The 25,172-nt window shown below is 32.2% G+C and overlaps 1 protein-coding gene across 1 annotated transcript; it reads right to left on the bottom strand.

Annotated features, from left to right (window-relative positions):
- Positions 1-22,219: 22,219 nt before the first annotated feature.
- Positions 22,220-24,730, bottom strand: LOC127870081 (RYamide receptor-like). The gene is made up of 2 exons (XM_052412741.1): positions 24,005-24,730; positions 22,220-22,654 (listed from the first exon to the last, which is right to left on the bottom strand). Exons 1-2 carry the CDS (start codon positions 24,728-24,730, stop codon positions 22,220-22,222), a joined length of 1,161 nt encoding a protein of 386 aa, XP_052268701.1.
- Between the last annotated feature and the right edge of the window lie 442 nt (positions 24,731-25,172).

Here is a 25,172-nt window from a genome sequence, read left to right as displayed (position 1 = left end):
TTGCTTAGGTTAATAATTTAAAGCTATGTTGAATACTAAACTTTCAAAATACATAGATGTAAATTATTTGTTAAACAAATGCAGGCTTGTTTTAGAAAGAGACATATTTTTGTGTTCCATGTTCTGGAGGAAATTCTTTGACATAAAAATTTTAAGTTGTTTTGCTGTTTGTAGATTTTAAGTAGGCATTTGATTCAGTCGGGAGGGTCGGCCTGTGTAGTTATAATATTGACAGTAGCTTTTTCTTTCTTTTTTTTAAAATATGTATGATGTTTTTAATCGTTCATTTTTGTTAACAATTCATATTCAGAGTATTTTCCTTGTACAAGAGGTGTAAGTCAGGATGTAAATCTTTCACCTGTACTATTTTCTGTTTACCATAATCATGTAGACAATTACTTGCTTTCAAATAACAATGTTACAGTTTACAAATATGATCAAAATTTAGCTATGTTTCTTAGATACGCTGTGATTATGTATCCTGATGATACTGTTTAATTTGCGATCGAAGAAAAGCTTTAAATTCGATACTAAACATATTGTTCAATATTGTTTCACCTGGAATCTTGAAATATTTTTTTTTAAATTAACTAAGAAGATGGTGTTTGGTGATAACTTTTAAAGAAATATTTTTTCAGTCAATTCAAAACAAAGAAAATTCTTTGACTCTTAAATATTTAGGAATAATTTTCTCTTAAAATAGAAAATTTGCTCCTACAAAAAAATTGTTTGAGCAAGCCAAAGATGTATTTTTTTAGTTTGAAAAGAAAAATACGAAAATTTAGTTTACCTATTGATTGTCAGATTAAATTGTTTGAAGCAACTATTATACCAATATTAACATACGGTTGTGGAGTGTTGGGGAGATTTAAAAGTGAACTTGCTTGAAAAAGTCCAGACTTATGTTTTTTAAATACATACTAAATGTCAAAACTTCAACTTCGCATATTATGTTGAAGGTTAACTTGGTAGATTTCAAATAGTAACGGAAGTAGAAAAAGAGTAATTGGTTTCTGGTTTAATATAATTGTTAATCGTTACAAATTGTCATCAATGTCATCAAAGTTGTATCAATTTATGCATTATGATTATGTTAATATACTCTACATGAATGCAGCCTCAGTTATAACTTGTTCAACCAAATATTTGATTGTTCCAAAGAGGTCCTACTACATCTTGCTGAACAGTCTTCAAGTAGAATGGTCATGATTATTTACCATTTAATTTGCTCACGTAGTAAGTTCATCGCAAAAAAACGTAATTGGACTTATTATCAAATCAAAAGAAAGCGTTTAAAATGAACAAAAAAACTGATGATGTCTTCATGTTTAATTATAAGGCAATTAAAATATTATCATATTCAATAGACTTGACCCTTACAATTCAGGTATCCCTAAGAATTAGGTAATTTTAACGTTAAATAAATTTCATTTTTTTCCGTGTTGAAAGAAAATTAATTATGATGAATAAAAATCATTATAATAATCCGTTAAGCATGAATTCTTAAATCAGTTCGCTATATTCCCCCTTTTGCTGTTTTATTATCTTGGGTTCTGCTGTTTGAATATTAAATGCTACCCAGCCGTATCAAAACAAAAGTGACGAGCGTTTATTTTGCTGTAACATTTGCTCTAGATATGTACTTGACCGATTGCATGTTTTCTGAGCAGGAGCGGTTCGTAATGTTGGTTAAGGTCGTTTCTTCTTTTCTCTTATTAAATCTTGCATACACATCGAGAAAGTTTACATCTAACATTTGTTCTTTAAAGATTATGAGCAAAAACTGTTCTATAAGCTAAACTAGTCTCATTTTTTCTTATTATAAAAAGAATCCCGTTTAAGCGAATATATACGATGGTCTTAGCTTTTCTTTAACACAGATAAAACGATGCTTCGTCAAAAACTAAAAACAGATAAAACGAAGCAGGTCAAGAAAAATAAATACAAGAAAAGTTGTATTCAATTGCACTTAATGGTCTACAATTGAAGTGTACCATGTTTGGCAATCCCCATAAGATTGCAAATTCGTCCATACGGCACATAGAATCATTTTCATTCAACAACTAATAAGTTACCGGCGAGGGCTCGATCGTTTTAAATTTCAATAAAGTGAACAATATTTTAATTTTATTTTGGATTATGCTTGTGATTAACAATGTTGATGCCAAAATTGTATGTACTTTCTTTACTAGCAGAAAACAAATAACCCCATTTACTTTGAAGAATATCGTTGATTTTTACATTTTCAGTGTCTTTGTAATACTGAGGTCAACGAGGCGTCCGCATGCGTTTTCCATATAAATAGTATGCTTAAATACACGAGTAAAACTATTAATATAGTGGGAACATGACACACTGTCATCGTATCCAAATGTTATTTGAGTGTGTTTGATGTGATTCGTGTCACATATTCACATAAAACGTATTTAATGTATTTTGTAATTTTACGAACGGAAATGAAGGTTTGGTGTATTACACTTCATGTTCGTTTAATAACAGAAGAGCCCAAGCCATGTAATTATTGAAAACGTTGCGCATTGACTTAGATCATATCGAGATAATTGAATTCATAACGGGCTGATATAAACGTAATATGAGTAAAATGTTGCCAATTATTCCCTTTGTTATTTTTTATCTGAAAGGCATCGTGATTCTCTTTATTCGTTATCAATTAGTAAGTCCGTTTGAGTACAAGTGACACTTTATGGGATGTTGAATATATTGTATTACGCGCATATACAACCAAGCTTATTTCAGGATAAGGTTAAAGTATTTCATTTTCAAGTCAATGCTGAATTCTGACTGGATAATCCGCCCACGTGACATATTTACATTACTCGATAAACCATATGTATGCATATAAAAGCCTTAATATTCATGAGCGAAAACCATTTTCGCAAACAACCTGTCAAGTAACATAATTGTTTTCCATGAATCTTTGCAGCATTGTTTGTAATCGTCAATAACAAAATTACTTTATAGTTTCGCGCAAACATTAGCAAAATGTCATTCGACGAAACCAAAAATGTTACTGAAACAAGATTCATATGATAAGGTAAAGAAGTTCGTTGTGTTTAAAGATTAATAAAACAAATACACCTTCTTTCTGTTGTACCTAATGATGAAATATGACATGTCTGCAGTGAAATAACAGCAGTGAAAATAAACCAATTGTATATATATATGTGTGATCACGAGTGAATAAAAAACAATATTTAATCGAATCCAACAAATTTTCTTTTTATGTTATGCTATTTTCATCGTGTATTTACCTTGTCAAAGAGTTTAACCGGAGAATTTCGCTGGTATAATGACGTCGTTTTGTGTATTGAAATGTATTGAGGCACGCCACGGGAGAAAGTGTAACTTTTGAGCGAAAGGGGAACAGCTGTTAATTGTTTTCTTGAAAAGGGGGCATAAAAGAAATAGAAAATTAGTTCATGTCAGTGTAAGATCGTTTGTAATTTCACTCGTGATCATAGAAAAAAATATTTTCACTCGTGGCGCATGACATGAACAAATATGCTCTATATAATCTGTGTACTGTACTTTGGGGAATGAATAGCAACGTCGATTATGAATTTATTATTATTACAGAAAATCCGTATCAAGTAAATGATAATTTTATGGATATTGTGTTCTCGTGTAATCGCGTTCGTCTTGACCTGTTATCATCATAAAAGTGTATTATGTGATTGTTTTTCCATTTCTTTCGTGATATCAACTCGGATTATCTAATCTGTTATTGTCAACTGACAACGTAATAATCTTCATTTTATCATATGATATATACTTTATATAATAGTTTGCAACGAAATCGGTAAGTCAGTGGTATTTTCACTTTTTATATATTGATTACAATTGTTCAATAGCTTTGTCATAGCAGCTCCCTACCGAGTCACTGTCGACGGAATGAGGAATAACGAGCATGTCGAAATAATAACTGGGATGCACACCGAGTTTAATCAACCTTGCTGCAGCACTTGATGAGTTATTGTTGGATCTGGTGTACATTTACAATTACTAATGAAACCATAGCTGCCACATTATTTTTGTCGGATGAAAAATAAACATTGATCAAATTCGTAATACCAATATTGTCCTTTACCTTCATACATGTACTGAGTTTCATCAACAAAGCTCGTGTACTTTTTGAGTTATCTTAGACTACCGAATTTTCGGCCGGACTGACACAATTTAATTATAAGTGTTACCCCATATGGCCCCATAGGCATCCTCATCCTGATCTAAGCGTTCAATATTTATGTACATAGCAAATCAATTGTTGTATGGCGAAAAAAAAGTTAAATATAGTGCACAATGACCGTATCGCTAAATTCTAAGGTTCAACAAACTAACTGAATTATTGTTTAGGCTATCCAGATTGGAGCCGACCGTTATTGGGACATAATGCAAGACGGACATAATGCCCCCCCCCCCACACACACACACATTGTTAGACCAGTAGGGGACTTATAGGCTGGTCAGAGCATGCAGGCGTCAGTGTTTTAACTGCTGTAGTTTACAAACGTACTTATCATCTTATAATGTTTAAATGCAAAGATGAGAGTATCAGCTGTTGAATAGCGGGTTTTGGTGCTGAACTTTTCAGATATTCCCATAACGCTATTTGAACACTTGTGAATGAAATAAACGTGTGATTAGATTTGAGAATGATGTAATAAAAGTAACGGTTTCCAATAAATATTTCAATTTCAGCGATTACAAAAAACACATACGAGAAGGTGTTTTTTTTTTCAAGGAGATTGTTATTCTATACAAGGTTATAACTTCTACATCTGTAATTGAGAATGAAATATCGCAAATGACAACACATATTTCTTTTACTAAAATAATATTGTAAAAATGCTTAATCACCATAAGTATCGCGGGATGTAAACACAATTTTTGTTCAAATGCACATGAGCATTTTATTGATAATTTTTTTCAAAAAAAAGATCTATATCTAATAATGCTCTATGTTACAATTACAAATAAGGAGTTCACATTAAGAAAAAAATATCTTTTATTGTTCTGTACCATGTAGGAAATATCGCTTGTTTATGGATGTCTAAAACTTATGAAGGACTCTTTTACTATGCTTTAAATTATTATTAGTAATCTTTTGATAAACCCTTTTATTGTGTGATATAGCAGCAAATCAAACGGTGGGTACAGAACTAATCCGTTTCTTCAACATTCTAATCATTGGGTAAAATACAGATACAGAAACAATGTCACCAAAGGCAGAACCAATATTACCAAAGGCAGGAACACTAATTATGACCAAAGTCTTAAACAAAATCAAAATGGGAACACACATATCACAAAGGGAAAAAATTATGTCACAAATCTTGAAATAAATATAACTAAAATATTGTGATGTGTAGGTGCGATAAAATACAAGTTGACACGTTCATTAATGCAAGTGTTGTTGTTGTTTTTTTGTAAAAATACTTTTATCCATAGGTTTGCGTTTTTAAGATTCTCGAAAATAAAATTCCCTTAAAAGATCATGTCACAGACAATTATAAAGTGCATTTTAACTTAAAACATATCTATGCTAGTCTGAAGCGGTTAATATATATTTTCAACATAATGAATTGCAACAAATTACACACATCTCAGTCACGATTAGAATCGGTTGAACACGAATGGTCTCTTCATTATACCAGCTCACGACTGTCATGTAACACGGTCATTTTATGTGTCCCGGTTTAGTCCATTAAACTAATTTTCGACATCCAGCGCCATTCGTTAATCAACTTCTCATATTTTCTATATTAAACATATATACAATTGCATGCAATATGTTCACCAATTTTCCACACACAGTTTGGTCTCAAAGCAGATTTCACAAAAACTGGAATTTCTTAATGTCGTCTCACGTGATAATCATGGTGGTGATGAGAGGGCATTTAATACATATTTATTTGTAAAAGAATTTACCAAACTTTAAATCGCAGTTGTGATCACAAAATCTCATGAATACCTACTATGATCGATCTCTTTTACACGGGCTATGGGTACAATGCATTTATCACATGTTACTTTACAACTTACTTCGTCTTATACATTATAAAAGGAAACAATTAATTTACAGTTGCATCAGCCAGACAGAAATAGTAATATCAGTTAAATGTGCTTTAGTAATGGCAAATGACAAAGTGACCAAATAGGATACAAAACAATATAGAAGCAATCGATACATACAAACACAGATTAATAAGTCTTGGGCCCCGGCCGTTGAACGACCCATTCACAGACTAGGATTGGAAGTTTGAACCAGTTTTAGGGCGTCAAAATATCACACTATTCCAATATTTTTTTACAATGCACTTCAATACTAATATCACACATTTCAATTCTAATAACGCAATCTGCATAGTATTAACATTAAACAGCATTCAAATCTAATTCATTTCAAGTGTATTTCCATTAAGCATCGCGTGGGTCTGACGTGAAACAGAAAAAACAGAACTATAACTTCTGAACAACAATGAAATAAAACAAAAACGGTGATAAGCTTCGTTTTGTAAGTGTTTAAGAACGATCGCATTACATTCATATAATCGTCGTGCACATCCATAACAAAGCCAAAATATTGGTTATTCATAATAAGATATTTGTCATAAATGTGTTCACCTGTACCTGTACTATCCATTGGTTTTAAATGGCTACCTATTCTCGGAAATCGTTCTAATCAAATGAATCCACGTTATTAGATCTAAACAACTTCTGAAATTTATAGCCGTTTTTGATTAAATCGTAACTCTCTTTCGATTTAAAAGTATGAGAAACCACGAATCTTGCACACGTTGAGAGTTCATTTCTTTTTAAATTTTCTTACGAAACTTATTCACCAAATGCTTAAATACTTACAGAACCCATGACCTCATTATATGGAAACTGCATCCATTATCATTAAAGAGGAAAATAACTACGGCTTAAACATCTCTTTAAATTATCGAAACATTTCGTAATAGTATTCTCTATATCATGATGCGCTGCATATCCAATAATAGTTAAATCAACAGTGTTTTATGATCGAAGAATGACCACATTCATAATATTGTGATCTGTAATAGCCTATATTGCTTATTAAAGTCAGCAATTCCTGAGCTGTGAATAATTACATCAGATATTAAAATTGGTGGGAGTATATACAGAGAACCGGAGATAAGTGGCGAATGCAGATAAGTTTATTAAATGAGACTAAGAAACCCTGAACCACATTCTACGGAAACTAACATAATAAACATAAATTACACACAAAACATAAAACATCATCAAATAACGTCATGAAATAACAAAATAACTTCTGTTTGGGTTTATGTCTTCGTCGAAAATAAACGCCCTTGGGGGTTAATGCCTACATTTACCATGTACGTATGCAATATATTGTGTATAGCATCGTACATACTAACATAAAACAGAATATCCTCCATAAATTAACAATTCACAAACTGGGATCAACGCCTTGGAACGGCAAATGCTAAGTAATGGGGTTTAAACCGGTTTGCGAAGTAGCCGAACCTCACACTCTCCCCAGAATGAATAACAAACCAAGCGCGCATCTGCAGCGATTTTAATAAATATTTGGTCTAAAGACACAAATGCACACATGAATGCCAAAACGTTACACGCGAATCGAATACGAAAAACATAATTGAAGTGTTCTAGTGAGAAACGAATCGGAATCTATTGAAACGAAATTGGGATATGTTTATAAGTTATCTCCCCTTCGGGAAGGACACGAAAATGTGAATGGAAATAAAAATGGAATAAATTCTAGTTTTTCGGTGTCCAAACTATAAATTTCATGTATATAAATTATGTGTGGACTTCATGAAAAGGAGCAAGTATGATATTTTGGTGAAAATACAACTGAAGTTATTTACTAAACAAAAACAGTTTTTGCATCTACAATTTTCACTGGGTGGGGATTGGATTTATTTTTTTGAATATATTTTATTTATATCATCAAAAACCAGTTTACTCCATCATCTTAGTTAACAGTTACTTCGTCACGCATGACAAAACCAATTCAAAGGCAACAGACAACCATCAAATGCGGCGAAGCATATCCAATTAACTCCGTTTGACTACACTACGTAGGTGATTATGACGCAGTTATAGTGATTGTTTACGGCTTACTGTTTCCATGCTTAACACAAAGTGCATTGTACTGTGACCGTAACAATGAACAAAAGGGTCTATTCGTCTACAGCAAGTGAAGGGGCGCCTACTGACATCAGCCTACTGGACACTTCACTTCAAGATTCACCCAAGGCTCAAAACAAAATAAAAAACGTAACAAAAAGAAGACGACAGATGACGATACATCAGGCCAAAAAAAGTATGACGGAATTCGTAATAAACAAACAAAATGAAACCAAATCATCTACATCATCTAACGCAGAAACATCATGTATTACAAAAAGACTTGACGAAATAAACTCAAAACTTTCGAATGTACTCACAAAGAGCGACACTGATATTATCAAAAACATTATAAAATAAACACTCGAAGAAATAAAAGAGAAGTTGCTTGCATCCGTAATTAAACAATTAGAAATTATCGAAAGTAATATGTTCGACCAACAAAAATAAATATCGACGCTTAAAGAGCAGCTAAATTCAAAAGAAAAAGAAATTGACGCTATTAAACAAAACAACCAGTCCACAATACAAACCTTCGAAGCTAGCATAAATGACCTCGAACAATACGGGCGTCGGAACAGCGTTCGTATATCGGGCCTCTCGTGTGAAACGGAAAACCAATCATCTATGGCAGTGGCAGAACAAACAGCGGGAATGATAAACCATCATCTTGATATCCAGCTTGTATCCAAAGACATAGATGTTGCTCACAGGCTCGGAAAATACGTACCGAACAAGAATCGTCCGGTGATTGTGAAATTTGTTCGACGTCAAACCAAAATCGATGTCATGCAACGAGAAAATCGATTGAAGGGCACAAACATTTACGTCAATGACGACCTAACAAAAACAAACGCAGAGGTGCTTGCGTCCCTACGTCTCAAAGACCCGGGCCGTGTTGAAAGAGCTTGGTCGCGTGAAAGCAAACTATTTGTGAAATATAGGGGCAGTGAACGCAGTGAAAAAGTGCTTTTTGACCAATATAAAAACCATGGCCAAAGAAAGAATCCACCACATACGCAAAGAAAGCCTCATCTGGTGCAAACCTCCGATCGCCAGTCAAGAATTCATAATACCGATGTGTAACGTGTGACAACTTTGTATGTGGTTTCAAGTCATACCAGGTTTGCATGAACTCATAGATAAAAATTATCTGTTAATTATTAACTACATTTTAATCTTTCATGTTGTTGTGTTAACAGACACATATATAAAATATTTCCCACTACATGTACTCATAACTAAATTTAAAATACGCAAATCGGAGTTATTTTAACGATCATTTTCATTTAGTTTAGAATGCTAACCTTCTTGTACGTCTCCGGATGTGCCTATGTTATTTGTGCAAGCACCTAACTTACTGTGTAATTTTATTTCATTATTTCATACGCACTTACATAATCATCGACCTGGCAGGATATATAACCCCCCAATCTTGAGTACATCCATACTTACCTGCAAACTAAATTAATACTGTGGCCCATTGCTCGCTAATATAAATCTGGTACTGATCTAATTGTATAAATATATTAACGTTTAGAAGTTCAAATAAATTTGCGAACTAGAAGCAATTGCTATCAATTGATGCGTTTTCTCGCTAAGCGTACTGTTATTGTAACGTGCAACTCGTGCAAAACGTGCACGAAAAAACAGATTTTTAAATATAGGGATCAGTTATTGCGTGAAAAGCAAAATGCAAATTGAGTTCACGAATGCCAGATTAAGTTTTACGAGCTATACGAACAATTGTCATTATGCACTGTGAGTTTTCAGTGTTTTTTTTATCCACAGTGTTTTCGTATGCTATATAGTTCGAAATATCATATTGTCAAATATATTACAACGGTGTTTATTTGTATACCGATAAATATCATTCAATGGGCATGTGCATGTGTTTTGAAATGTTTTTGGTGAGTTATTCTGCCGCACCTTACAAATAGTTTATAGTATGTATAACGTTATTTTATTGTTGCATTAAAGATGTGCATGCATTTTGAAATGTTTTTGGTGAGTTTTTCTGTCGCACTTTACAAATAGTTTATAGTACATGTATAATGTTATTTTATTGTTGCATTAAAGATGTGCATGCATTTTGAAATGTTTTTGGTGAGTTTTTCTGTCGCACTTTACAAATAGTTTATAGTACATGTATAATGTTATTTTATTGTTGCATTATAGATAAATCTGCCACTGATCTTACTATATTAATATATAAAATGCCGTTACGAAGTGTAAATTTTATTTACGAAGTGAACTAGAAACAATTTTAAATCATGTGTGGCTATCCTCACTAAGTATACTTTTATTGCCACAAAAAACTCGTGCAAAACGTGCACGAATAAAACAGACTGTGAATTAAGGGAGTTATTTTGCGTAAAATATTAAATACTAATCTAGTTCACGAGTACTGGGTCAATGTTATTGAGCTATACAAAACAGGTCTTTTTGTGTTTTGTTTGTCTTAATTTCAATTTTCATTCTTTGTTCAGCTATGCTATTGTTTTTATATTGAGAATTATTATTCAACATGCATGTGCATGTATTATTGTTTTGGCGACTCTTTATGTCTCACTGTGTATATATCTTACAGTACATATTAACTGTTTTTATATTGCTCCATGGAAATTTATAGTTTGACCCGAATGGGTCTTTGTTCCAATCTATCTCTCATTATTTATATGTTACTATTAATCCTTTTTTGTATATATATTTTTTGTTGTTTTTTTTCTTTTTAATCTTTATATGGTTGCATAGAGAGAAAAATACGTTCTCACAAATGATATTGTCAAGCAAAATACAATGTATTGTTTATGAAACATTCATTACTGGAACTTGGATCATGAATTTTCGCATACAGTGTACTCATACGACCCATATCTCAATTACACTTAACATATTGTTTAGGATGAATAGCTCTTCTCTATTTTTTAAAACGAAACCAACTAGACAAGCACACACAAATTATCACTCACATCACCCTCCAACTTTTTTAAATGATTAAAATATGTACTTTGAATGTAAAAGGGCTAAACAATAAAGACAAACGAATAAAAATCTTCAATGGTTAGACGAAAAAAAAAATACTTTATACCTACTACAAGAAAGTCACTTGACACATTCTTTAGCACAAACCTTAAAGGATGAATGGGACGGAGACATCTATCTTAGTGGACAACATACAAATAAACAAGGCATTGCTTTTTTTTATTAAAAACAATACAGGGATCACAGTCGATAACTTCAACGAAATAATAATTGGCAGATTAGCAAGTATAGATATCAAAATACACGAAACACAATTAACATTGATAAACGTCTACGGCCCTAACATAGATGATTCCACATTTTACGAAACATTACAATCCTTCATAATTAATAACCAAGATAAAAATATTATAATCGGTGGTGATTTCAATACTGTCCTGAACCCATCAAGAGATAAAAAGAATGGAAACCTTTATACTCATCCTAAAAATAGAAACATTTTGAATAACATAATTGAAAACTACAATATGATAGACATCTGGCGTACAGTAAATCCAAAAGAAAGAAAATTCACCTGGCACTCAAACACAAAACCAACAATATTTTGTAGATTAGACTATTTTTTTAATATCCGAGTCACTTTGCAACATTACTGACACATGTAACATTAAACCAGGATTTATGACAGACCACTCTCTAGTTGAACTTAAACTGCACAACATACAACATGAAAGAGGCCCAGGATACTTTAAAATTAATAACAGCATCTTGTTAGACACACAATATCAAACACAAATAAAACAGGAAATATTAAACACAGTTCAAAATAAAAAAGATGCAAACCCAAACACCTTATGGGGAGTAATTAAAGGAAATATACGTAACACAACAATTAAATACACATCATTCAAACAAAAAAAAAACACAAACTTGAAACTGAAACCATCAAAACCATTGAAACACTTGAAAAACAATTGAATGAAACAAACACAAATGATACCACCGCCATTGAAAATGAAATCACATCAAACAAACAAGTATTAGAAGGAATCTATCATACACAACTCAATGGAATAATACTACAAGCACGTGCACAACATGTTGAACACAATGAAAAAAATACAAAATACTTCGCAAACATTGAAAAACGTAGAAGTGAACAAAAAACTGTACACAAATTAGTAGTTAATGGCAAAGATATAACAAACAAAACTCAAATACTAGAAGAACAACGTTTATTCTTCGAAACCCTCTATAAACGAAAACATGTTGAAAATAACAACACTTTTAAAAATACACATCATGCTTTAAATCAAGATGAAAAGTTATTGTGTGACGGATTACTTAAAGAATATGAATGTGGACTAGCACTAAAAGAAATGCAAAATAACAAAAGTCCAGGATCTGATGGCATCACAATCGAATTTTATAAAATATTCTGGAATGATATTAAAACACATTTAATTAATTCACTTAACTATTCATTTAACAACAAAAACTTAATTACGCTTCAAAAACAAGGTATAATATCACTCATTCCAAAACCTGGAAAAAACTTAGAATCCTTATCAAACTGGCGCCCGATTAGTTTACTTAACAATGATTATAAAATTGCAACTAAAAGTATATCAAACAGAATTAAAAAAGTATTACCATCAATCATCTCAAGATCTCAATCTGGCTTCATTAAAGGACGTTACATTGGTGAAAATGTACGTCTGATACAAGAATGCATAAATTATTCTCAAATTAATAACAGCATCTTGTTAGACACACAATATCAAACACAAATAAAACAGGAAATATTAAACACAGTTTAAAATAATAAAGATGCAAACCCAAACACCTTATGGGAAGTAATTAAAGGAAATATACGTAACACAACAATTAGATACACATCATTTAAACAAAAAGAAACACACAAACTTGAAACTTAAACCATCAAAACCATTGAAACACTTGAAAAACAATAGAATGAAACAAACACAAATGATACCACCGCCATTGAAAATTAAATCACATCAAACAAACAAGTATTAGAAGGAATCTATCATACACAACTCAATGGAATAGGGCTGTCACGATTAACCGGTATATCGGTATATCGCGGTGCATGTCGTGAAAAAAATCACACCGCGGTACGGCGTTGCCGCACCGGTTTTTTTAATATTTTTATATTAGCACAGATATAAATACATTACATAATTATTTTGATATAGACATCGTTTTGAAAAATGTAGAAGCGATTCAAAAGGGCTAAATAAATAATCCGTTAATATCCAGGTCAAGCAAGCCATTCCACTTTTAGATGTTTAACTTTCACGTTTAAAATACGGCGATGTATGGGTCCGTACCTTTTTTGGAATTAGGGACAGATTTCCTTTGCAAATAAGTTCATAATTATCCAAAAGATGTTTATTCTATTTATTATTTTCTTTCTTTAGTATATCGATCGTTCAAAGCATGGCACTTCCGAATCATGTTATCTTAAGATTCTGAATAAGTCGAGGAAGAGTCAGAACGCTACGGATTTTCAATGCTGGGCCCGCTGACTCCGCATTTTGAACATGCCCTTGAAGCGTTCGATTTACACAGATCGTAGTCACAGCTATTGTAAACAACATGGCGGACATTTTAGAAAAAGACGCGAACAATAACAATTTCTATCGTAGGATTACCGTAAGTCGACCATGACCTAATTTCGACCACTTTGTTTACATTAAGAACGCGGCCATTTGGATGACGTCACACGCAAGCGCTCCGAGTATTTCGATGAAGTGACATAACTACGCTTATAAACAAAAACAAATAAAAACAAAATGAGGAAAAAAACAGGTAAAATTGCATTTCAAAATAAAAATTTAACTAAAATTACACAAATTTAACTATATCCCATACATTGTATTGGTCCTATTTATTAAATTCCCACAAAAATTGAAATGTAAAGCAGACGATCTTAACATAACACTTTCATTGACAGCGCTTCATATCGGAAAATAGTAGTAGTAAATCGTAGTAAATTTAAGGCAAAGCTTTTTTTATTAAATTGTTTTTCAGACCTCTTCTTAATGGTGATTTTTTTTACTTGTTTTCTTTTCAGGCTTATCTCAAACAATTTTGTAAAATGGGCACAGTGTGACAATAGAGCCTGCAACCACTGGGTACACCTGTCATTTTGTACAGAAATTAAAGTCATCAGAAGAGGTGCAACATTTATGTGCCCATGCTGTGCTAAAGAAGAGTGAAAATTGTTCTTAAGAAAAGTGAAAGAAACATGTTCAATTGTATTTATAAAATATTGAAAACATATTTAATATATATTTACTGTTTTAGTTCTTGTTAAAATTGTTCAAAGAAGCGAAGTTTTAAGTTAAGTTGGCCTAATCCAATACCACTAGAGTGCTGTCCCTTTCCCGGATGTGACGTATCGACTTAAGGTAAACAACGCGCGGAGTAAATGTTCTTGTAGTGTGTATGAAACTATCGGCTTTGCGTAGTAAAACATGCTGTAAATAATCATTTTTGACATTGATTTAACGGGAATTAAATAAATCTCTGAAGGTAAATAGTATATTGCTGCATTTTGTTGCCTAAATTCAGAAATTCGTTTACTTGTTTCCTTAACCGGTCGACTTACGGTAATTGGAGGATACTTCTATCAAGTTTATTACAGTTTCTTTTACAGTTTCTAGTCATACTATGATACCAGTGTTTTCTGATTATTGAGTTTAATAATGTTTGTAAAACTTGTTATTCTGCTGTTTTCTTCACTGATTATTCTGTAAAATATCGCGGTACGTACCGCGATACAGTGTTGCCGTACCACGATATACCGCGGTACGCTCACGGCGTATCGTGACAGCCCTACAATGGAATAATACTACGAGCTCGTGCACAACATGTTGAACACAATGAAAAAAATACATAATACTTCGCAAACATTGAAAAACGTAGAAGTGAACAAAAAACTGTACACAAATTAGTAGTTAATGGCAAAGATATAACAAACAGAACTCAAATACTAGAAGAACAACGTTTATTCTTCGAAACCCTCTATAAACGAAAACATGTTGAAAATAACAACACTTTTAAAAATACACATCATGCTTTAAATCAAGATGAAAAGTTATTGTGTGACGGATTACTTAATGAATATGAATGTGGACTAGCACTAAAAGAAATGCAAAATAACAAAAGTCCAGGATCTGATGGCATCACAATCGAATTTTATAAAATATTCTGGAATGATATTAAAACACATTTAATTAATTCACTTAATTATTCATTTAACAACAAAAACTTAACTACGCTTCAAAAACAAGGTATAATGTCACTCATTCCAAAACCTGGACAAAACTTAGAATCCTTATCAAACTGGCGCCCGATTAGTTTACTAAACAATGATTATAAAATTACAACTAAAAGTATATCAAACAGAATTAAAAAAGTATTACCATCAATCATCTCAAGATCTCAATCTGGCTTCATTAAAGGACGTTACATTGGTGAAAATGTACGTCTGATACAAGAATGCATAAATTATTTCAACCAACCAAACAATTCTGGCCTCATTTTCTTTGCAGACTTCGAAAAGGCTTTCGACTTTCTAGACCATTCTTTTATGTTCTCTTGCTTAGAAAATATGAATTTCGGTGAAAGTCTAATAAAATGGGTTAAATTATTTTATACCGATATAAACAGCATAATTATTAACAATGGCTTCTTTTCAAACAGTTTTAACATCAAACGAGGGGTAAGACAAGGATGTCCACTTTCATCCTCACTATTTATTATATGCATCGAGCATCTATCACACTATATCCAATCAAATGAACATATAAAGGGAATATCGCTAGAACCTGACGAAGAAATTAAACAGTCCCTATTTGCTGACGATGCAACTTATTTTTTAAATGACAGTAGCGACTCATTCAATAATCTTATAGAATCGCTAACCCTTTTTTGAATTGGCATCGGGTCTTAAACTAAACAAAAGTAAATGCACTGTGCTACGTGTAGGTAAATTTAAACAAAGTAATATTCATTTTAAAAAAGAAATGAAATTCAACTGGACTTCAGATGAAGCAACAACGTTAGGAATAACCTTTACAAACAATGAAAATGAAACAATTCTAAAAAACATATTGCCTAAATTACAAAAATTTAAAAATTGTTTAAAATCATGGCAGCATCGTAAACTAACACTAATCGGAAAAAACACCGTGTTGAAAACGTTTGCGCTCCCTAAATTAATTTACACACTAACAGTTCTCCCAAACCCACCACATGATATTATTGAAGATATAAAATCAGAAATATTTAATTTCATATGGGACGGTAAACGTGATAAAATTAAGAGAACTCAATTAATTCAACCTGTAGAGCATGGAGGTATCAGACTAACGGACATAGATTCATTCCTGAATGCAATCAAATGCAGTTGGGTTAAAAGATATTTAGATAACACCAATACGAGTAAATGGAAATTATTCTACCAGAAAATTCTTAAAACATATGGTGACTCCCTACTTTTTGAATGTAATATCGACAATAACATCTTAGATGAAATTTCAACCAAAAACATATTTCTATCGAATGTTCTTTCAGCATGGTGTAAAGTTACTCAAAATTTAGAAACGAAAATAAACAGTAAAGTCATTTTATGGAACAATAAAGATATAACTACCAACAATAAAACGTTGTTCTATAGACATTGGTTTGAACATAACATTAAATATGTAGATCAATTATACGACAACAGAATAAACGACTTCTATTCTTTTGAAAACTTATGCTACATATACGGAATACCTACAAGTAATTTCCTGATGTACTACACATTGATCAAAAGTATACCCATACATATTAAAGCTGCTACCAATACAAATAACACACCATGTACTAAAAAACATTCGTAGAAAACATAATTGCAAAACAAAACAAAACGAACAAAAAAATTTACACTCTTCAAATTAAAAACCCTGCCGAAATCCCCAAAGCTCAAACTAAATGGCAAAACCTTCTTGGAGAAAAAGATTTTAATTGGAAACAAATATATGTCATGCCATATAAATCAACTACTGATAGCACACTGAGAAATTTTCAATATAAATACATCCAGAGAATCATAGCTGCAAATAAATATCTTTTTAAGTGCAAACTATCCAACACAAATCTATGTGATATGTGTAGTGAACATATTGAAACAATAGAACACCTTTTCTGGGAGTGTAAACATATTCAATCTCTATGTAATCAATTGACAACTTTTCTAGAGAAACAACAATTAATAATAAAACTGTCTCTCTCAAATATCATTTCGGTGTAAATACTTGTAAAATACCAGAAATTAATAACACTGTTAACCACATTATTATATTAATGAAATATTTTATATTCAGCATGAAATATAAAAAACAAAAACCTACTTTGAACTGTTTTATAAATTATTTAAAACTAAAGATCCAAATTGAAAAGGAAATAGCCCTCAACAACGATACACTTAAATTTTTTGAACAAAAATGGAAACACATTAAACTTGCATAATCTAGTCAAGTTGTTTATCTACCCCACTTTATGCAACTCATATATAGTTTAATTATTACATATAGGTAAAAAAAATATAAATATTAGCATATATTGTATAATATGTTTAACATTATCATTGCTGCATGTTATAACTTTGTTCTTGCTTATGCACATGTTTACATTATATGTTTTATATTGAATACAAAAATGTTTATAAATTGAATGTGTTATAAATTGAATGTGTTATCCACATAATAAAAATAAGTATAAAGGTTTTGGCCTCTGAAGTCTGAAATATGACACCATTGTCAATGTGTACGTTGATACGGTCTACTGCATCCTCTCAGTACAAATCAAACTGTCTCGCAGACATAAAATACAACATAAATGTTATAACATGACAAGCGAATGGAATACTACAAACATCCTTTCCGTGTCCTAGTGTAACGGAATCTAATGTACGGCCACGGAGATATGGTTTCACAGTTATTACTAACAACGAATTCGTGTCCATTGACTAAAGAAATTAAACAATCAAGTTAGAGATGAATCTACAGAAAAACTGATTTTAAAGATCTTAAATAGTGTGTCAACATTTCAAATATCGCTCAACTGGTTACAACCGCTGAAGACTGAAACAGGTACAGGGATACGTTCAAAGTATCCACAAAATACAAATCTTATTATTGACTCCAATGAATAATTTATATTTTCATGCTTATGGTCCAGATCATTATTGGTATGTATTATTTTTAACGAGTACGTATTGTGTTTTCCGGCGACGACAAACATTAATTTTAGTTCAATTTTCCGACTGTAATTCATTTTTCGTCAACTTATGACGTTCGACGAGTCTAGAAATAATAAGATGCTGCAAAACATGACGTCATTTTTTAAGCGTTGACATACACTTTACACATGGCGTAGGTAAGCTGTATTGAGTTGCTTTGCATAGGCATTAAATGTCTTGAAATAAGCATCAAATAAAGAAATATATTCAAGCCAACTGTTGGTCATTAAACGGTTTTTTGGTTGTTGTTTTAGACAAGTTACGTTTATTTTAAAAGCCAAAGCATATATGCATAGACCTACAATACATTATATATTTCAGTCAGATCTTAAGAGTGATTTCATAGCTGGCAAAATAAGGGATATACATGCTGATTTTTTTTGTAAAGAAGTTAAAAAATAATAACATTACATGTTTTAAATGAAAAAGTGTAAATGCAAATATCCAAATACACCTAGAATTTGAATGTAAGTATATCGTTCAATAATAAAAATTATGTACGATGAAACATAAGTTGGATCACTTATATCATGTACAATGTGTATATAAATTGAGTCTCAAAGTTGAACTCAAATAGTATCATAATTTCGTAAATGCTTTGCAACTGATCTTGTCAGTTGAGTAAAACTTTTAGTTTTATAAACTTAAATGAGTTCGATTTTAAGTCTGATCTCGTAAATTGTCGAATTCGCCGATACTGCAAAATACTTGCGTTCGTAACTTATACCATACAGACAGACACAAAAGTTTACACTTATGTGAAAGCTTTAGAGTTTCAAACCTCATTTGAATTTGTTATATGGTTTTCGTTTTATAAGTTCACCATTTGAAGGTAAGATCAATATTGTGTTCACATGTAATTTGACTGAAAATACATAACAATATCTAAATTACTGACACAACATTAAATAGTAGCTCGGCTGTCAATAACAACAAGGCCTTACTATTTATATAGCAATCACTTAATTAAAAACTAGTTTTATGACGCTTTATTGATCAGTGGGGTTTTCTAAAAACAAACGACTTTTATGTCAATTATTAACATACTCCTTATATATTAATTAAATGATGATCGTTTGTATAGTGTTGACGTGATGCCAGTGGTTATTGTGTGATTGCTTGCGGTTTGTGTTGTCGTTTTACAGATATTATGATTGCTCGGCTTGGTATTGATGCCAAAGCTGTAATCTGTAGCTGTCGCAATCTCTACCATTCACATTTGGTCTGGTAACACCCTAATCCAGCAAATCCAATTACCCTTTGAAGAATTATTGATATACGAATACCTTATCGTAGCATATTATTTATTCACACAGCGTGTAGCTGTTATATTGACGAAATATGTACTATCAAGCGATTGTGTGTTTTATATCAGTTGTATTCATTTTTTTGATTTATATTGAAACGGTCTCTCGTATGGAATTTCTAATTAGTCATGTGTACTAGGCCAGATCCTTACGATTCAACAGAAGCATTGTCTTGACTATATGGAAAAAAATGTATTGCATGGGAGTAAACAAATGGAATATAGTGTTCAGTACATTTCATTACAGTTCAGATTCTTCAATAACACTTTAGGATGAGTGGGCAATTGTAAACCCATTTTGATATAATAGTGTGTGTCCGTTTTAGTAAGTAAAGGAAACATGATATTGACCTCACAAATCCATGAACTATGTTGATTGATTAATGGTCATATCTCTTTATTTGATGAACCACATATCCACAAATTTCACTAATGGCAGTTTATAACACGTTCATAAGTATATTATTCCTCAAGTATGTGTGCTCATTTAAAGTTCATTTTGTCTGGTCAGTCAAAAACATGCACAAACGCTCCTTTAGTTGCATGTTGATGAATAATTATTTAACAATCAATTCTACAAGTAAAATAGATTGTAAACAGTTCGTTTTATCGCATGTGACAGAAGTATATATTTTGCTTAGAGCTTTGTGCCTATGGTACACGGTCTATGTAAATACTAATAACATTTACTTACATGAATTGCATTACTTGCAGCAAGTCTTACATTAACAAAACGGAAACACATTAGCTAAAATAAAGTTATTCTTACATCGCAATATAAATGTCAATATTACGAACGGATGACACAATAATTTGATTCGTGTTTGAAAAATGTATTACATGTTCTCACCATGCGAATTTCGAGATGTGATTTGAGTAAATGCGCTGAAGTTATTTTGCAAACTTGTATAGATAATACCTATATTTAAAATCGATTTAATTTTTGCACCTGAACATTTTTTTCGTTACTGCCTATTACGGTTTTAATTAAATTTTGCATGTATTGTTATAGTTCTAAAATTGACAAATTTCGTCTGATACTGAAGCTTTTTCTCTGTTTCGTGTTTGTATGCGTTTCGTATATTTTGTTTAGGAAATAAAGGGACTAGTTCATAGATTTTGGCATGTTTTGATATATGTCATTAAAATCTTTAAATTGAAAATTGTCAACATCGGAATTTAATAGTTCGAACCACTGACACTTGGAGTAAAAGTCTAGCGCTTAAACCACTCGGAATTACGTTCTGCTATGGTTCATGGACGTATTTTATCATTTATTTAAGCAATCCATGTAGTGTCACAAAATACGATTACAACAGAAATCTCCAACTAATTAAAATTATTCGCGTATGTTACGCTTTATCATTTTCTGGTTTTTAAATTGTAAAAAGATGCGTACAATTATTATTATTTTAGAGCATGGTACATGTCCAGTATTACTGTTTCCACACAAATAAAATAACTGCAATGATCTTGCAAATCTAATTCCATTTTTAATTTCAATTTTGTAATTGGACCAAACTCTGAAGAGGTCCCTTAATACTTGAAAGCTTTACTATCCTTACTTTAATTTGCCTTTTCGCTAAGTTGTAAATGCAAATAGACCCAAATTAGTATAATTAAAGCCACTTTGTGAACCTTATTTTTTGTGTTCTTCTCATAACACATGCGGTAATCAATTTGTTACTGTTTAATTTGCCAATTAATACCTGCATAGTTTTCTTACTTTATAGTTAGCCTAATAAAGACATGCACATACCATTATATGTTATAAAAACAATAGCTTGCTATTTCCATTATATTTGTGAAACGAAATCATATGAGCTGAATACCGTTGTCATAAAGACGATGGATAAACAACACAAATATGCAAACAAGTCACAATCGTTACTGTTTTCTCGACGTTATTGACCGTATATTTTAAAAGTTCATCAAACATACGTTACCTAAGAAGGACAAGTTTATACATTAGCTTATTACACTTTTCAGTCTTTTTGGCCACATATTGGAAAATATATGAGCATGTAAACACTGCATGCGTAAACCGCAAAAACCATTTCGTTAATGAGATATCATCACTTAGACTAAACAACATTTATAGGCGTTTTTCCTGTAAACAATATCATTTGGGGTGTTTCTGTTTAGACAAATCATTTGCATGCAGCAAAACTAACATGTACAGTATGTGTTCTAATATGACGGGTGTAAATGCGTGAGATGTTATATTTGGCGATCTCAGATTCGGAAAACTATCGAAATATTGTTTTGTTATTTGCGGCGATGGCCTGGTTCTTATTACTGTATAGTATTTCTCTCTCTCCTTTTTTTTGGGGGGGGGATATGACTATAATAGCCATCTTTAGCAAGATATGTTAAAACTATATTACAAAATATTTGAACCAGTACGTTTAACACATTTTTAAATAAATATCAGTAAACATTTCAATCTAAGTGTCACTATGAATACTTCTGGGAATGATATCATCTCCAGACATCAGGTCCTCAAACATAATCCTCCCTCGTGGTGGCCTATTGTTGTTGATCACACTCTCTTCCATTTGTAGCTCTATTCGCAGTCGCGGGAACACCGCGTGAATCTTTTGAAATATCTGTTCGTCCGATGAGCAACGGCTTTTCTTATGACTGTAGCAGCTTTCCATGGCTAGCTTCAGTCCAGCCCTGAACTTTGGACTCATCCATAGGTATATCAAAGGGTTATAGCAGCTGTTTGACATTGAGAGCCAGTGAAAGCTTATCCAAAGTATCGGTATGTATTTGTTGTTGTAGATGGATGGGTTGTGGTCGCCAATAAGAGTTAATGTGTGAAGCGGAAGCCAGCATAACGCGTAGAACAGCACTACTGTAACCATCATTTTAATCATCTGAAAAACAACGTTCAAATCGTTAAATATGGTTACTTGACTATAAAGTTTTAAAACACGGTCCCTTAAAGTTCATGGTGCTACAAACTTTTCTGTAAATCATTTTTAGCTGTTTCATTAAAGTACTTTGTATTGCAAAAGTCAAGTTTCGTGCTATTAGTTTTGGTTGGGTCCTTCTCGATCAAATATAGTTAATACTTTCATAGGGGGAGTCATATTTGAATGTTCACTGCACTTATGAAGTTTTTGTTATAAATTCAAGGGATAATTCTATGTGGGTTTTATGTTTGTTTTTTATGCATTAAACCACAACGTGCGACCATAATGAAAGCTTCTTGACAATAGTTATTAGTGATGCTGCAAGTGTAAGATTCGTTTTTTCTGTCTAAAAAAAGTGGAACGGAACAGATAATTAGATAGAAATGTCACAGATAATGGATTAGAATGAGGCGATTTCATCGATTGTTACCTTTGCTTCTGAATCAAATAATAATCGTTCGACGGAACGGATATCGGATGCAGCTTAATTGAGGAAGGAAAGATGTCATCACTAGAATGAGAGCGCACTTATAAAAAATGGTTTTTTCTATTGTACCTGAAATTCAATTCTTGATATTGGGCGATCGCCCGAAAAGATGTGTAGATTAAGATTATTATAACTTTTTTTAATTTAGTAAATTAGTGTTAACTGAATTTATATCCACAATCAGTGTGTGTGTGTGTCTTTTGTTCATATTTGGGTCTGGTAGGGGGATCCATTCCCAATTCAAAAAAGTATATCATTCTCCCGAATGGTGCCTAAAATTCCCAATGGAAGGTTTCCAAAAAAATAAATATTTTTTTTACTGATAATCAACATTTAATTCATTTCAAATCCAGGTCTATAAGTTGAAACTTAGTAAATGTAATATTGACATCACTTGTAGTCTCAATTTAAGAGTGTTTGTTTGCAAAAAAACATTAACACTTATTTCCAAGTATTAGTGAAAACGACACAATTTCCCAATCAAAAAGGGAACCATTCCCAAAGTGGTGAAAAAAACACTACCGATCAAACCAAAGTTTAAGCAAACAACTACATAGCATCTACATGTACAAATGTATGTGGCTACTATCTGTGCAAGGCATATAACTATTATGTTTTCATAAAATGCATATCGGAATGGTATCTGTTTTATTGTAATATTTTTTATTAATCATACTGCGAAATAAATATTGATTTAAAAACATTATATGAAATCAGAAAAAATAGTCGTCGACGTTTCAGGTACTCGTATACTTAAATATTTGATTTTGAATGTTTTCATAGTTTGAGACCCAATCCTTTTTGTTGGGAAAAGTACAACTTACCTTTTTCTTAGCTGTCGCTAGTTGTAGTTTTCTCTGACTTCTGTCTGTACCATGTATATTTTTTACCCAGATCGTGTATCCTATCCATGAGTAACAAAACAGCAGAAGCATAAGGGGCGCAAAGTAATGCAAGACCATTAATAACAGTCCGTATGTGTATTGGTGCGTATTATTTCCCCAGTCTTCACGACATTGACCACTTGTATTTGAATGATATATCACACTGGACTTGTAATACGTCGGCAACGGAATGGCGAATGATAAAACCCAAATTGCAAATATTGTTAACACTGTTTGTTTGATTGATATCCGAGGTTTAAATGGATGCACGATGACTATGTATCTATCTATGCTCATGGCCACCAAGGTGTAAGCACTAAGGAACACGGCAACCGTCTGGATGTACAAGACTATTGGACAAAGAACCTCGCCGAAAGGCCAATAGTTCAGAATAAGATTTGCAATGAAGGTAAACGGAATACAAAATAAGGCCATTATTATATCACTTATTGCTAAGTTCACAATAAAATAGTTCGGCACCGTGTGCATTCGTTTATACTTGTATACCAGAAAACACACGATTCCATTTCCGCCGATGGCAATGACAATAACAAATAAATACATCACAATAATCAGCACTTGCACATATTCCGATATATGAAAAGGTCCACTGGCGTTATTTTCCGTCGAAATATTTCCACAATACTCAAGTATACTTTCTGACATCTTGGCAATTTGTTTACAAACTTTATACCACAATGTATTTCAAGTTTTCGCATATGCCTTTCTTGTGTTGTTATCCTGCAATTATGTATACCTTCTGTATTACAATTCCATAACCAAATTTGCCGGTCATTTCAAGTTATTGCAGATTCACAATTTGTTATTGAAAACTTGTTTGAAATAATTCCAATCCTTATTCAACATGTATGTTTCACCTTTCCATTGAGGGAGATTTCTGGGCACGGTCGCGATAACAGGAATGGTATTTGTGAACACAGTTACATCTTATTTACACCACTGAATGTGTGCGGCACTAGGAGCGATTTAGTTGTGTGGCTTGTTGTTCTTGGATAGACCAGCGTCAATCAGGGTTTAGACGCCGCTGCAAAAAAAAATCCGATAGCTTCGTGCTCACTTGAATAAATGAATACCGAACGAAGTCAAG

This window comes from Dreissena polymorpha, chromosome 2 (genome assembly GCF_020536995.1).
Source record: "Dreissena polymorpha isolate Duluth1 chromosome 2, UMN_Dpol_1.0, whole genome shotgun sequence".
NCBI lineage: Eukaryota > Metazoa > Mollusca > Bivalvia > Myida > Dreissenidae > Dreissena > Dreissena polymorpha.
Note: the sequence above shows the minus strand (reverse complement) of the source record. Positions and strands in the feature narration are given on the sequence as shown.